General features: G+C 43.7%; 1 protein-coding gene across 2 annotated transcripts in view; it reads right to left on the bottom strand.

Annotated features, from left to right (window-relative positions):
• Window positions 1–12682, bottom strand: part of LOC119176106 (low-density lipoprotein receptor-related protein 2) — a 151410-nt gene that overhangs the window by 55476 nt on the left and 83252 nt on the right. For both annotated transcript variants that reach the window (XM_037427248.2, XM_037427246.2), the window contains one exon: window positions 6323–6622. In XM_037427248.2, the coding sequence (XP_037283145.1) occupies window positions 6323–6622 (300 nt within the window). The remainder of the gene's footprint in view (window positions 1–6322; window positions 6623–12682) is intronic.

A 12682-nucleotide genomic window follows, 5' to 3' on the forward strand; every position in this document is an offset into this window, starting at 1 on the left:
AAACAGCCGTGCTGAGTACCTTTCATACCACACAATGACAAAACTTAATTATTGAAAAAAATTTCAGGTTCGAAGCGAATAGTGATTTTAGTTGAATAAGTTCAAATCGAATACGAATAGTATATACGACATATAAAGAAAAACTGCATATTTAGTGTGACCTAACCTGCACAATATTTTTTTAAAGTTTAAGTGAGGCCTCTGAGCAAATGCCATTTTTTGGGGTTCATTGCTAGAAAGTCTAAACAACTCTGAGTAGTAGCAGGATTTGACTTTCGGTAGAATGCAAATAATAACCTATAAAGTATGAAACATTTTAAAATTTACTATACTTAGAGCATATAAGCCAGCATACCAAGCTGTTAAACTTAAAAAACGGTGAGTCGATTTGATGGTAGTATGTTCATATAAAGGGGCCCGGCAACACTTTTTCAAGTAACCATACAGTGGATTCACTAAAAGAGCTCATTGCCTTACGAAGTCACCGCCACAGAATTTTTTTTAATCTGCATGGTACGAGCGGAGTTGCAAACATTTGTCGCACCCTGCAACTGCGTTCGCTCCTCTTTTGTCCCGACGAAAGTGCTGAAAGCTAAGCAGGAAAAGATGGAATGGGGGGGGAAAAAAAACATCACATGCGCCTCGTCACCTTGGGCATTTAGTCTTTTTTAGATGCGGAGCATCTTATACTCGCGCCTTGTAGTGCGCCGTCCGCACCGCTTCTCAAACATTCGACAGCTGACGCGCGCGCATGCGCCGTCGCGCCGTCGCCCACTCTTCCACCATCTGTGCATCCCTTCCTCCTCTACACACCGCGCGCGCTTTTTCTTCAAATACACGACTTTTCAGTGCGACGGTGCACGTATGCAGGGAAAAGTAGCAGCCTCTCGCTGCAGTCCTAGTAGTGAACAAGCGCGCCACGCTCAAATAAGCCAACGGCTGATTCAATGGCTGTGACGAGCGATTTTGAGCTTGTGGCATCATTTGTTGAGAGAAGAGAAAGCAATTTTCAGCTGACTGAGAATTTATGTTGAATTGCAGGCCACGGGCAGCGCTATGATATTTGGCTCGCGTGTTCTCGGTAGCCTCGACTACTGATCGGCAGGGTTTTCCTACTATGCTCAAAAAGTGTTGCAGGGCCCCTGGAACTTTGCAGTAGGGCTTCACGGCTGGGCAGATTTTCCTTGGATAAATGTTCTCGCAACTTTGCACTCGTACAGTGCAAAACCATCTTTACAAGCGGCTACATGCGCATTAGTATACATTTATTCGTTCATTCCGAATACTTCGAAATTTTCAACAATTTAAATTGATGATATATGGTGTTTATTGGTGCAAGGGCCATGTGATGGCCAAAGAGCGTCATGAACAATTATGAGGGAAAAGCAATGGTGCATTATTCTAGTAATATGATCAGAATACGAACAATGATAGTGTTGCACAGCTGTAAAGGGGCCTGAAATTTCACGCCCCTGAGGCGGGTTAAACCTAAAAAAACATTAGGATCATAGTGGTGACGTGAAATGCGTGAAACTGGAATAAATGATAATGTTGATCAAGACGGCAGTCGCAGCCGCGACCTCTGTACAGAGGTCGAGCTACGGATCACCTCGAAATATGGGGTGAAATCTATGAACATCTTTTAGAACATCTTTTAAAAATATAAAAAGTGACAAGTTTAAAAAGCGGATCCCTACCGATGAACATGACAGGATGTAGTGGTAGCTGCAGTCGGTAGGGCAATAAAAAGTGCTTTTCCCTTAATTCATCTAAATCACCACACTGAACTAGAATGTGGAGTACCATAAGTGGATCTCCACACCTCTCACAGATGGGTTGGTCATTGCCAGACAAAAGGTATGAATGTGTAGAGTGTGTGTGTCCTATCTGCAGCCTTGTAAGTGTAACTTGTGTGTAGCGTGAGCTCGACACTGGTGGGCAATTTCCATGCATCGGTTTAATAACATGTAGTTTATTGTCTGTTTGCCTATCCCATAGGCGCTGCTAGCACTCCCTGAGCTCCTGTCGTAAGAAAGGTTTCATGTCAAGTGAAGGCACGGCCATGGGTGTTTCGGCAGGTGCGTGGTCATGCGCAGACGCAGCTAGCTAGTCTGCTGCCACGATTCCAGCGATCTCGCGGTGCCCTGGCACCCAGCACACAACAACATGTCGTTTGAGGGCGTAGATACTGCATAAAAGATAGTAAAGCGACACAAGTACAGGATTCTTATGCTTTGAGTGTTTTAAGAGCCATCACAACGCTCAGTGAATCCGTGTATATAACCGCGCGTTGTAGTTGTAACTCATTAATATGCCTTTAAGCCACAGACACCGCATGGTCTTCTGCGGTGAAAATGCTTGTTTGGAGGTACAGTATACCGGAATTTGAAAAAGATGGGCCAACAGCTGCATAGGACACACCAGGGCGAGACTTAGAAGCATCTGTAAAGAATTCTGGGCAAGTATACTTGTGTTTGACTTCAAGAAAGTGCGTGCATATATGTGCAGTAGGTGCATGTTTAGTGACCTCCACGAAGGATAGATCGCAGTCTATAACCTGCCATTGCCACGGTGGTGGAAATACTGCTGGAGCCATCAAACAGTGTTCTACAAGTGGCACGGCTGTTTCCTCAGTGAGCCTCCTGACACTGAGTGAGTAGGGCTGTCTCAGCGAAGGATGGTTGTGGAATAAAGTAGAATTGGACAGATCATTAATTGTGGATGGGATGTTCATCGTTTCCATTCACCTCGAGATGGTATGTAAAAGACGTATAGCATCTCTGCAGATGGAGCAATTATTCGTTTGACTCTGCAAACAGGCTTTCTACGGGGCTAGGGCGAAAACACCCATAGAAGGTCGAATGCCTAGGTGGAGGACAGAGTCAAGCATCTTTAAAGCTGGTGGTGTTGCAGACAGGTAGGTTATAGCACTAATCGAGGCGCGTGTGCACAAGGCTTCTATACAGATTCATCAGGAATTTCCTGTCGCTATCCCACGTAGTGCATGACAACACTCAAAATATTAATTGTTTTTAAGCACCTGTTCTTTAAATACTTGATGTGGGGTATGAAGGTTAGTTTTGTGTCTAATATTACACCCAGAAACTTGTGCTCAGACTTTACATACAGACGTTGACCATGCAGGTCAATTTTGGGATCGGGATGAATGCCCCTCTTCTGGCAGAACAAGACGCATGTGCCCTTTTGTGCGTTCAGTTTAAAACCATTCTGTTCTGCCCATTGAGAAACCTTGTTCATACATAATTGAACCTGTCGTTTACATATTGAGAGGTTGCACGATTTAAAACTAACCTGTACATCAACATATGTACAGTAAAACATTGCAAGGGATAGTGAGGCGTAAGGAGTTAATTTTAACTATAAAGAGCGTGCAACTTAATACACCTTCTTGCGGCACTCCTGTTTCCTGGACAAATATTCGCAACAAAACAGTGCCTAATCGAACACAGAATGTGCAATTGGTTAAGTAGCTTTCGACTATGTTCAACATTCTACCCCGTACACCGAAATGTGAGGTCTCTCAGTATGCCAAAGCGCCACGTAGTATCATAGCCCTTCTCCATATCGAGGAACACCGAGAGAAAAAATTTATTATGAACGAAGGCATCACGAATTTGAGCTTGGATGCGGACAAGGTGGTCAGTAGTGGACCTAGCCTCTCGAAACACACACTGTTATGGGTCAAGTAGGTCATTAGTCTCAAGGAAGTGCATAAGCCGCCTATTTATATATTTTTCAAAGACCTTGCAAAGACGACTGGTTAGTGCTATTAGCCTGTAGCTTGAAACTGAGGACGGGTCCTTGCCTTGTTTTAAAATAGGAATAACTATGGCTTCTTTCCAGGTCAAGGGCGCCTCGCCGGAAAACCATACAGCATTATACAGGCAGAGAAGGGCTTTTTGAGTTTCGATGGGAAAGCATTTTAGCATTTCATATGACACACGGTTGGAGCTTGGGGCAGACTTGTTGAAGCAGTTTAGTGAGGCTTGTAGCTCAGCTAAACAAAAAGGTGAATCGTATGCCTCGTGGGTTGTGGATTGATTGATATGATTGATATATGCGGTTTAACGTCCCTAAACCACCATATGATTATGAGCGACGCCATAGTGGAGGGCTCCGAAAATTTCGACCACCTGGGGTTCTTTAACGTGCACCCAAATCTGAGCACACGGGCCTACAACATTTCCGCCTGCATCGGAAATGCAGCCGTTGCAGCCGGGGTTCGAACCCGGGACCTGTGGGTTAGCAACCGAGTACCTTAGCCCCTAGACCACCGCGGCGGGGCTCGTAGGTTGTGGATTTGCGCTGTAGTTTCTTTCTTTTTTTATTCAGACTTTGTATCGTTGAAACTCTACGGTATAGTGCGACGAGCTGGAGACCTCCTCGAAGTGTGCGGCGATAGAGTTCACATGATCTTCCAAGCAGTGTGTACTGTGCTGTGTGTACAAAAGTGTTGACTTAGGTTACAGGGCCTTTTGGGGGCCCTGTAATTCGGGTGTTTTTTTATTGGCCCTCTCCAAAGAGTTGCGTCTATCCTTCGGCGTTCAAGGCACCCGAGGAGTCGTACTTGTATCCATCACCTCTTGCGAGGTGGTGAATGGTGCCTGCTCTGCAGGCACATTCACAGAACTTTCAGACCTAACTGCACTTGCAGTGGTCCGTGCGAGGTTCAGCAGACACGGGGGTCTGCTGACCCTGTTTGTCAGGTGGCGGAGCAGTACAGGCTGGTCCAGCCGGGGGCACTGGTGGCACAACCGCGGCCACACTCTGTGTGACATTCGCGGGTGCAGGAACATCTGGCGCGGCACCCCGGCGCGTCACATCTGCAAAGGAGGAATAAGAGAGCTTGTGCAGTGAAAAACGTTTACGTGCTTCTTGGAATGACAGAATGAATTTGACCTTGAGTTCAACTATTTGTTTCTCTTTTTTTCATGTGGGGCATGATCGTGAGTAGGCAGGGTGATTTCCTTCACAGTTCGAACAATGAGTTACTTCTAAGGTGCAGTCGTCCAATACGTGTTGAATGGATGCACACTTTGCACAAGTGGTGCGCCCTCTGCAACTCCGCGATCCATGCCTGAAACATTGATACTTGAAACACCGACGAGGATTAGGGATATATGGTCGCACACGGAGGTGTAAGCCGGTTACAATTGATTCTTGTAAGTCACTAGTACCGAAGGTGACAAATATGTGTTTGGTGGGTGTTTTTTTCTTGTCCCGTCGTATAATAATTGTCTGTTCCTTAACTACATTCTGGTCTTGCCAGCCTTCCAATAGTTCTCTTTCTGAGAGTTGAAGAAGACAAGAAATGATGCCGCAGACAGTGATCATGGACCTGTGTGGGCCCACGAAAATGGGGGTTTCTCCAAACGCTACAAGTTTAGACAGCTTCTCATATTGAGCTTTGTCACGAACTCCAGTAAGAGATCGCCATTTCCCATCTTTGAGACTTTATAGCCTGGACCTATTGCTTCGGTGAAAGTTTTAGACACAAGAAAAGGTGAAATCGCACGTGCTGTCTACTTTTCGTTCTGGCTATGAATAACATGGTACTTTGGGAAAGTCGGTTTTGGAGAGTCGAGCATGAATTTGTCTTCGGTGTGCCACCTTTTCAGGGAGCGATCAGGAAGGGGGGGAAGCATTTTCCATATATTGACTATAAAGTTCGGCAGCTGTGCCAGCCGCCCACCACCGAGCCCAACAAGTGGATGTGGCAGGAGATGCTGGGCAAGTCCTGTCGACGCCAGCTGTACAGCACTGCTATAACCTAATATGGAATAGCCAAGACTGGGTATCCACACAAGGTTAACCCTTGCCGCCAGAAAATTTGGAAATAAACGGAAGAGAGAAGGAGAGGGACAGATAAAAAGTGTGAGAGAAAGACGAAGATGTAAGGAGGGAGAGACAGGAAAAGGCGACTGCCGATTTCCCCTGGGTGGGTCAAGCCAGGGGTGTCGTCAATGTGAAGCCGGGCCCAAAGGGACACGTGTGTTGCCTCTGCCGGGGGGCCTTAAAGGTCCTGTCACCTGGTGTCCGCTCAACCCCCAGTATCCCCTTTTCTCCAGACACGGCAAAACCACGCACGGCTAGGCGTGGGAGGGAGTCACCCCCCCCCTGTTAGCTCGGGTCCGTGGTGTCTCTACACACCAAACGCCTGCGTAAGCAGACGCCCCTGCGGGGTACAATTTAAATTCAAACCGAAGCGAATTTGAATACTCTTCTATTCATTAAAATATTCAAACCGTTCAAATATACGCACAAACGTAAAAAAAATAGCTAGTATATAAACTATACTCACTCCAATGTTCAAGAAAGACATCAGGACTAGAATGCTTCAAATAGGCCAGAGGCTCTGTACCATTCCAAACTAGGTGTGGTGCATCACGGGAGCCATAGGTGACCCAGTACAAGCTACCATTTCCAGGACTGTAAAAAAATCTCTCCTTGTCAGCCATAAATAGCAAGTGGCTTTGACTGCCACCACTGGCCAGGACCATTTCAGAAAAATTGGCTGTAGTGCTGTAGCCGACGCACATAATGGCACCTCTATTTGAATCACTCCAGCACACTTCCTTTCGCAAAGGATTCACGTCAAAACCTGTAAAAAAAAAAAGTGCGATATTGCCTTGAAACAGTCACATGCTACAAGCAATATTTAAAATGATAAACAACCAAGCCAATTGGCTACCAGGAAACAAATGCCGCATGAAGCTTTTGCCAAGTGTCATGTCTGAAAATATACAATGTACAGTAGAACCCCTTAATAAGAGACACTGATACAAGAGAAACTGGTATAAGACATCACTGCGTTTACACTAAAATACGGGTTGATAAGAAAATGGATACGAGGTGCCCTGCTTATAAGAGACATCTCGCAAAATACAAGAATTGCCATCTGGAGCATGCCTCTTACAAAGAGGTTTAACTGTATAAGAATAAAGTAAGGGCGAAAGCCACTTTGCCTCTATTAAAACTACCACCTTTTCCATAAGGTCTGTGAATCATTGTGATGCAATCAAGCTTGAGAAAAGGAAAACATTCACAGCATGGTACCAGCATGATATCATCATCATGAGAAGATCAGTGTTCAAATAAAGAAAACAATGGGGGGACTTCGCCATAGGGACTACGGCTCACCCTTTATTCAACATGAAAAGCTCGATAAAACTGCCATGAAACTGAAAAAAGGCCTTCAGAGGCAAGACAGAGTGGCCTCCGCAAATTCTTGACTGCTTTTGAAGCGTGGAGTATTTTTGCGAAGCCATCAGGTGAAGCTGATGTGCGAGGCCTGACCATCCCGGACACCCAGATCAGAAAGAATGACGACCAGAAAACAACCGGATATTCCTCGTGCAAAGCTACTGCGATGGATCCCACATTGATGCCAAATTCTCCACGTGACGCTGCCAGCCAGTGATCTTTCACGTTTCTAACACTAGACCGCATCATGGAGGCCCTGTATGAAAGGTGGCGTCAAGTGAGAAAGACAGTCATAGAAGCCATCACAAGTATCTAAAGCCTTCTGCATGTGGAACGCCTATTATTAAGTGCATTACGGAGTACTCAACGAATTTTGATTGAGCAGTTTGAGGTTCTCAGAGGACACAGAAAGTAGAAGGTTCAAGAAGGCAAAAGACACAGTATATACTGATCATTTAGAAGCAGAAATGGAGGAGGCCGACGTTTATGAGCACAAGATTATTCTAGCAAAGGTCAGAACAGAATATATGATCGCCGACGTATTAAAGGCATGGCAGGTTCGTTTGGAGACTAAGAGAGCGGATTAGAACAGAAGCAGAAAGAAAATACTCTCTATCTTCGTTATCGCTATTTAGCCATTACATGCTGAATAGCAATCTTGTCGGAGCGAAGCTCGATGAGTCGACCTCGCGATGAGTAGCGGAACATACTGGAAGCATACAGACTAGCACTCCCACTGCAGAGAATGCAATCTCAAAGGCTAACGCTGAAGAACAACCTCAAAGTCTAAAGAAAACTTCTACAACTTTACGATTCTTGTCAGCGTGTTGTACCCTTCAAGCTAATGACAAGACATCTGCAATAACTCCGATGTATGTGGTGGAAGGCATTTTCACGATTGAAAAGCAGGAAGACTTTGCAGATTCAAAAAGGTCATCCACGCGATATTAAGGAAGCGTACAAGCGAAAGCTGGCAGACCGACATTATAAAGCCCTCACCGCGGCACGTACAAGTGCCTGCCTGAAAATAATCAAGGCCACTTCATAAACCGAGAGAAAATGGAAGAAAGGAAAGGCAATGATGACACAAAAGCAAGCACCTTGCACTGCTGAAAGCTTCTGCTCTTCGAGAAAGCTGCAGAGGTCTGCATTACAGAAAATGCGTATGGCACAGCTCAATTCTGCAAAGTTGTAAAATGCCCTCACAACGTCACAGCAGCGAAGGGGACAGGCTAGATGAAGATTGAGGCAGAAGGCTGATGCTTACAAAATAAATGCAGCAAGAAACAGAAAGCCAAGGAAAAGGTTTCTCAGAAATAGCTACACAAGATCCTTCTAGAAGAGTCTTCTCTGAGAGTTTTCATGTCAAGGAAACGTGCTTAGTGACAATCCAAATTCACCAAGGTCAATGCGTTCAAAGGCAAGAGCAGGCACAGAGGAAGGCCGAATTGTCCCACATGGCTTGACCTAGACCTAATACAATTACTCATGAACAGCGTGTGCTTAGAACTCAAGCGTTTAGTGTTCTTCACCATCTTGCATCATTTGTGGCGGTGCAGAAGATGTTTAAAACTGTAGAAGACGAGGAAGAACACTATCATCATCGAGGATAAGATTAGATGCGTGTTTGAATAGAAAAGAGGTCACCAGGGGGCTTCGCCATGAGGATGACGGCCCATCCTTTTCTTCATACATGATACAAGGAGTTTTAAAGAGACACTAAAGAGAAAAACAATTTTTTGCATATAAGTGAAGTGCAATTCCTTAAAATGCCTCTCACTGCAAAACAACACTTGGTAAGCAAGCTAACCCATGAAAAGAAAATGGGGGCGTAGACATCACCTTTAAATTCCCGCACCAAACAGCATGACGTAGAATATTCTGACAGTCTACTGGGTCTTATGTAGTTTCTAATTCATAAAAATGAAGTACTACATTGTCATCTGTAGGTGCCACAGACCGAGTGTTGCACGTTACTGACTAAAAGCAACTAAATACGTTACTTGTAACTAAAGAAAACTGAGCACGTTACGGCCTTTCGTTACCTCCAAGAAAAGGCAACATGTTACCATTTCTGTAACAAAAAAATTTAATAGACGTCACCATTGCTGTCACTCCACAATGATAAGAATGCGTTTTTATTGCAGAAGCCCACAACAATAATTTTTAACTCAAATTTACGTTTCACATGAAATGGCTAACCAAACAAGGAATATATCCCAAAATGCTCAATTAATGAGAATTATTCATATAAATTTTATAGAACTAGAACTTAACTAATATTACAGCAGCTTAAAGATGCCAGCAAAGTTACATTTGATAGCTTCTGACTGTGGCACGTGGTGAAGCCATATTTCTCAATGTGACATTATATACGCAATACCGCATTCAATTATTGATGCTAACGGCAAAGAAAACATCACTAAACTCTCAAGAAATTTACAAGTATCGGCCTTTTTCGAATCCAAACAGTACATCCAGAGGAGATCGTCGAAATCAAACCTGGTTGTCTTTGGCCTCCGAAATCGCTCGCTGCACATGCCAATGAGCAATCATGAAAACGTGCATTGACGCCTCTCCCCCACCCCAAGACAGAGGGGGAGAGGCAGATGTCCCTTAGCTTGCACCTGTTGGCGCATTTCGGCCCCAAAAACATGCGCATGTCTAGTCTCCCTGCCCGGTAAAGGTCCACTTGGACAACGTGCTTGTACTACCAATATAGATGCGCAAACATGTAGCAGTAAAGAAATATTTAATGATCCAGTAATCACAAGAAATATCTTTGCATAAATATCATTTTTGTCAGCTTTAACCTTTCTAATAACCACAAAAATTTGCGAGCGTTTATGTCACTGTGTTCAAGATAAGCCTCGCTCACTCAGGAGTTCAATAACCAGAAATGTGACTGCCGCTGCAGAGAGAAAGCGATATTTTCAGAACAAAGTAATTTTTAACTTTGTAGCAACTGCTAGGGAGCAACTATAATAAAATTTCACATATTTATACACTTCAAAAACATACCTACTTTTCTTCACTCAACAAGTTTCAGACAATGTTAGTCTAGTTTTTTAAGTGCATATATTTCATAAATAAAATGTTTTCTTTGTAACTGATATTTATAGGTTACATATAAAATTTCACATATTTTTACACTTTTCAAAAATAGACCTACTTTTCTTCACTCAACAAGTTTCAGACAATGTTAGTTTAGTTTTTGAAATGCATACATTTCATAAACAATATGTCTTTTTTGTAACAGTAATATTTATGGGTTACATCATGAAATTTTGTGAATGACTTGTAATCAAATTGGTACCTCCGAGTATAATATGTTCAATATGCTTTACCTCCTAACTTGGGCACTAAAAAAAGCAAGTTCCTTTTTGGGATACTCGGTTGTAAGCTCATGAAATATAAAACTGAAATCTGAAATATCCAATCTTGGATCCTTGTTTATCTTTCATGAAATTGCCTGTTTGTGATAACCACAATTAGGAGACTAACTGCGGTTATGTCTGCCATCCCGCAATGTTTGTGTGACAGTGGTCTTAATGGGCTTTAGTTGAAACAGAAGGACTCCAATCAAGGTAGCGAGTAAAAAAATTTTTTTTGCACTGGAAGAAAAAAATTTGATGTTTTGTGTCCCGCTCGCATTTTTTTTTCATTTAAGGCTTTTCTTCCTGCCATGGGGTCACCTTATTCTCCATGATGGGCAAAATTTCATTGAGGCAGACGCTCGATCGGAAGCACACATGAAGATCTGTTGTAGTTACCAGCTGTCTTCTGGATGGGTCAGCGACTGACAGCACCGCACATAAAAGAAATTACTTAGACCATGGCCTGAAATTCGTCTTCGAAAAAAGAACATCTCCCTGAAAGACTTCTTGGTGTACACCAGACTGGATAAGCACTTGTGATATACAGCTGGGTGTTGTGATATATGGAATCATGTGTTAGTACATATAGTACTGTGGGTAGAACAGTGTGTGTGTGGTTTTTCGCATTTTGAACTGCTGCAAGGAGACTATACATTGCTATGTTATTGAAACTAGTAAACTTTCGTTATTTCGAAGTCACTGGGGCTGCAAGAAAGCTTTGGTTTAAGGGGGTTTTCGAATTAACAGAACCTACAAAAAGTGGGATGCAGGGCTGATCGCTTGCTGTGCCGGCTAGATTGCGGTCCCAAGGGTTATGTTTTCTCACAATACCTCATATTAATTTTGTGGCAAACACGGAAGAACTACGAACCTCACGGCTGCAACTGCAAAGAAGAAAACACTGTCGTGATCAACCAAAATGTGCACCTGCACAGAACAAGACATGATTAGTGGAGCTTATTGGCGCAAGGCCCAGATATGGCCAAAGAGCACCAGAGCGATGATAATGAACTGTGCGATGTGCAGTGTGGATAAAACAGATGTGACGTGGCTGTAAATGGGCCTAAAAAACAGTCACTGTAGGTGCGTAAAAATATACATATAGTAAAATATGGCAATGACAAATGATGTGTGCTATGGAGACATAAAATGGTTTAAAAGTGATACGTATGTGAAATAAAAACTTGGCATGGAGCACCAGTGCCTCCACAGAGCCCTTAAAACAAGAGCATGGAGACCTGGGCTCATTGAAAGCTGCTATCACAGCGGCATCCTCTGAACATAGGATGCGCTATGAACTTGTTGGGCTAAAAACATTCAATACTACATCCTTTAAAAAGCTTAGAACTGATTTTGCATCAAAAAGCGGCTGTTCGCCGAGAAACATAATCGGATGTAAAGGAAGATGATAGCCGTATGCTAAAGGAAAATATTTCTTTTTTTCTCTTTCAGCTTCCGGACACTCCAGGAGGACGTGGAGGACGGTTAGCCTCTCGCCACACCTACCACAAGTAGGAGGTTCATCGCCAGTCAGCAGAAAGCTATGGGTACCATAAGTGTGTCCTATTCCGAGACGACAGAATAGGGCATCAGTTCGCCGTGTTCTCGTAGCAGAGGGCCAGTAACCTAACTGCGGCTTAATCAAGTGAAGCTTATTCATTTCTGTGTCACAAGCGTTGCCAGTGGCTTTGCAGTTTCTTACGTAGGAAGGGTTTTAGGTCTGTTGCAGGGACAGTAGAAGTAGGGTTAATAACGGGCAATATAATTGACGTGGCCATTTGGTCAGCTAACACATTGCCCTCGATGCTTTTATGGCCAGGTACCCAGCAAATAGTAACATGCTGGTTGGACATATACGCAGTACACAGGAGGGAATACAACTCAATTATTACCGGATTTCTGAATATAAAAAGTGATCTTAATGCATTTACGATGCTTAATGAGTGTAAATATAATCGATTTTTGTATGTTTGATTTCCGTATATGCTTCACAGCCGACAATAGTGCATAACCCTCAGCCGTAAATATACTTCTTTCCGGGTGCAGTACACCGGATTCCGAGAAGGATGGTTCGACGGCCG

Source organism: Rhipicephalus microplus, chromosome X, assembly GCF_043290135.1.
Source record: "Rhipicephalus microplus isolate Deutch F79 chromosome X, USDA_Rmic, whole genome shotgun sequence".
Lineage (NCBI taxonomy): Eukaryota > Metazoa > Arthropoda > Arachnida > Ixodida > Ixodidae > Rhipicephalus > Rhipicephalus microplus.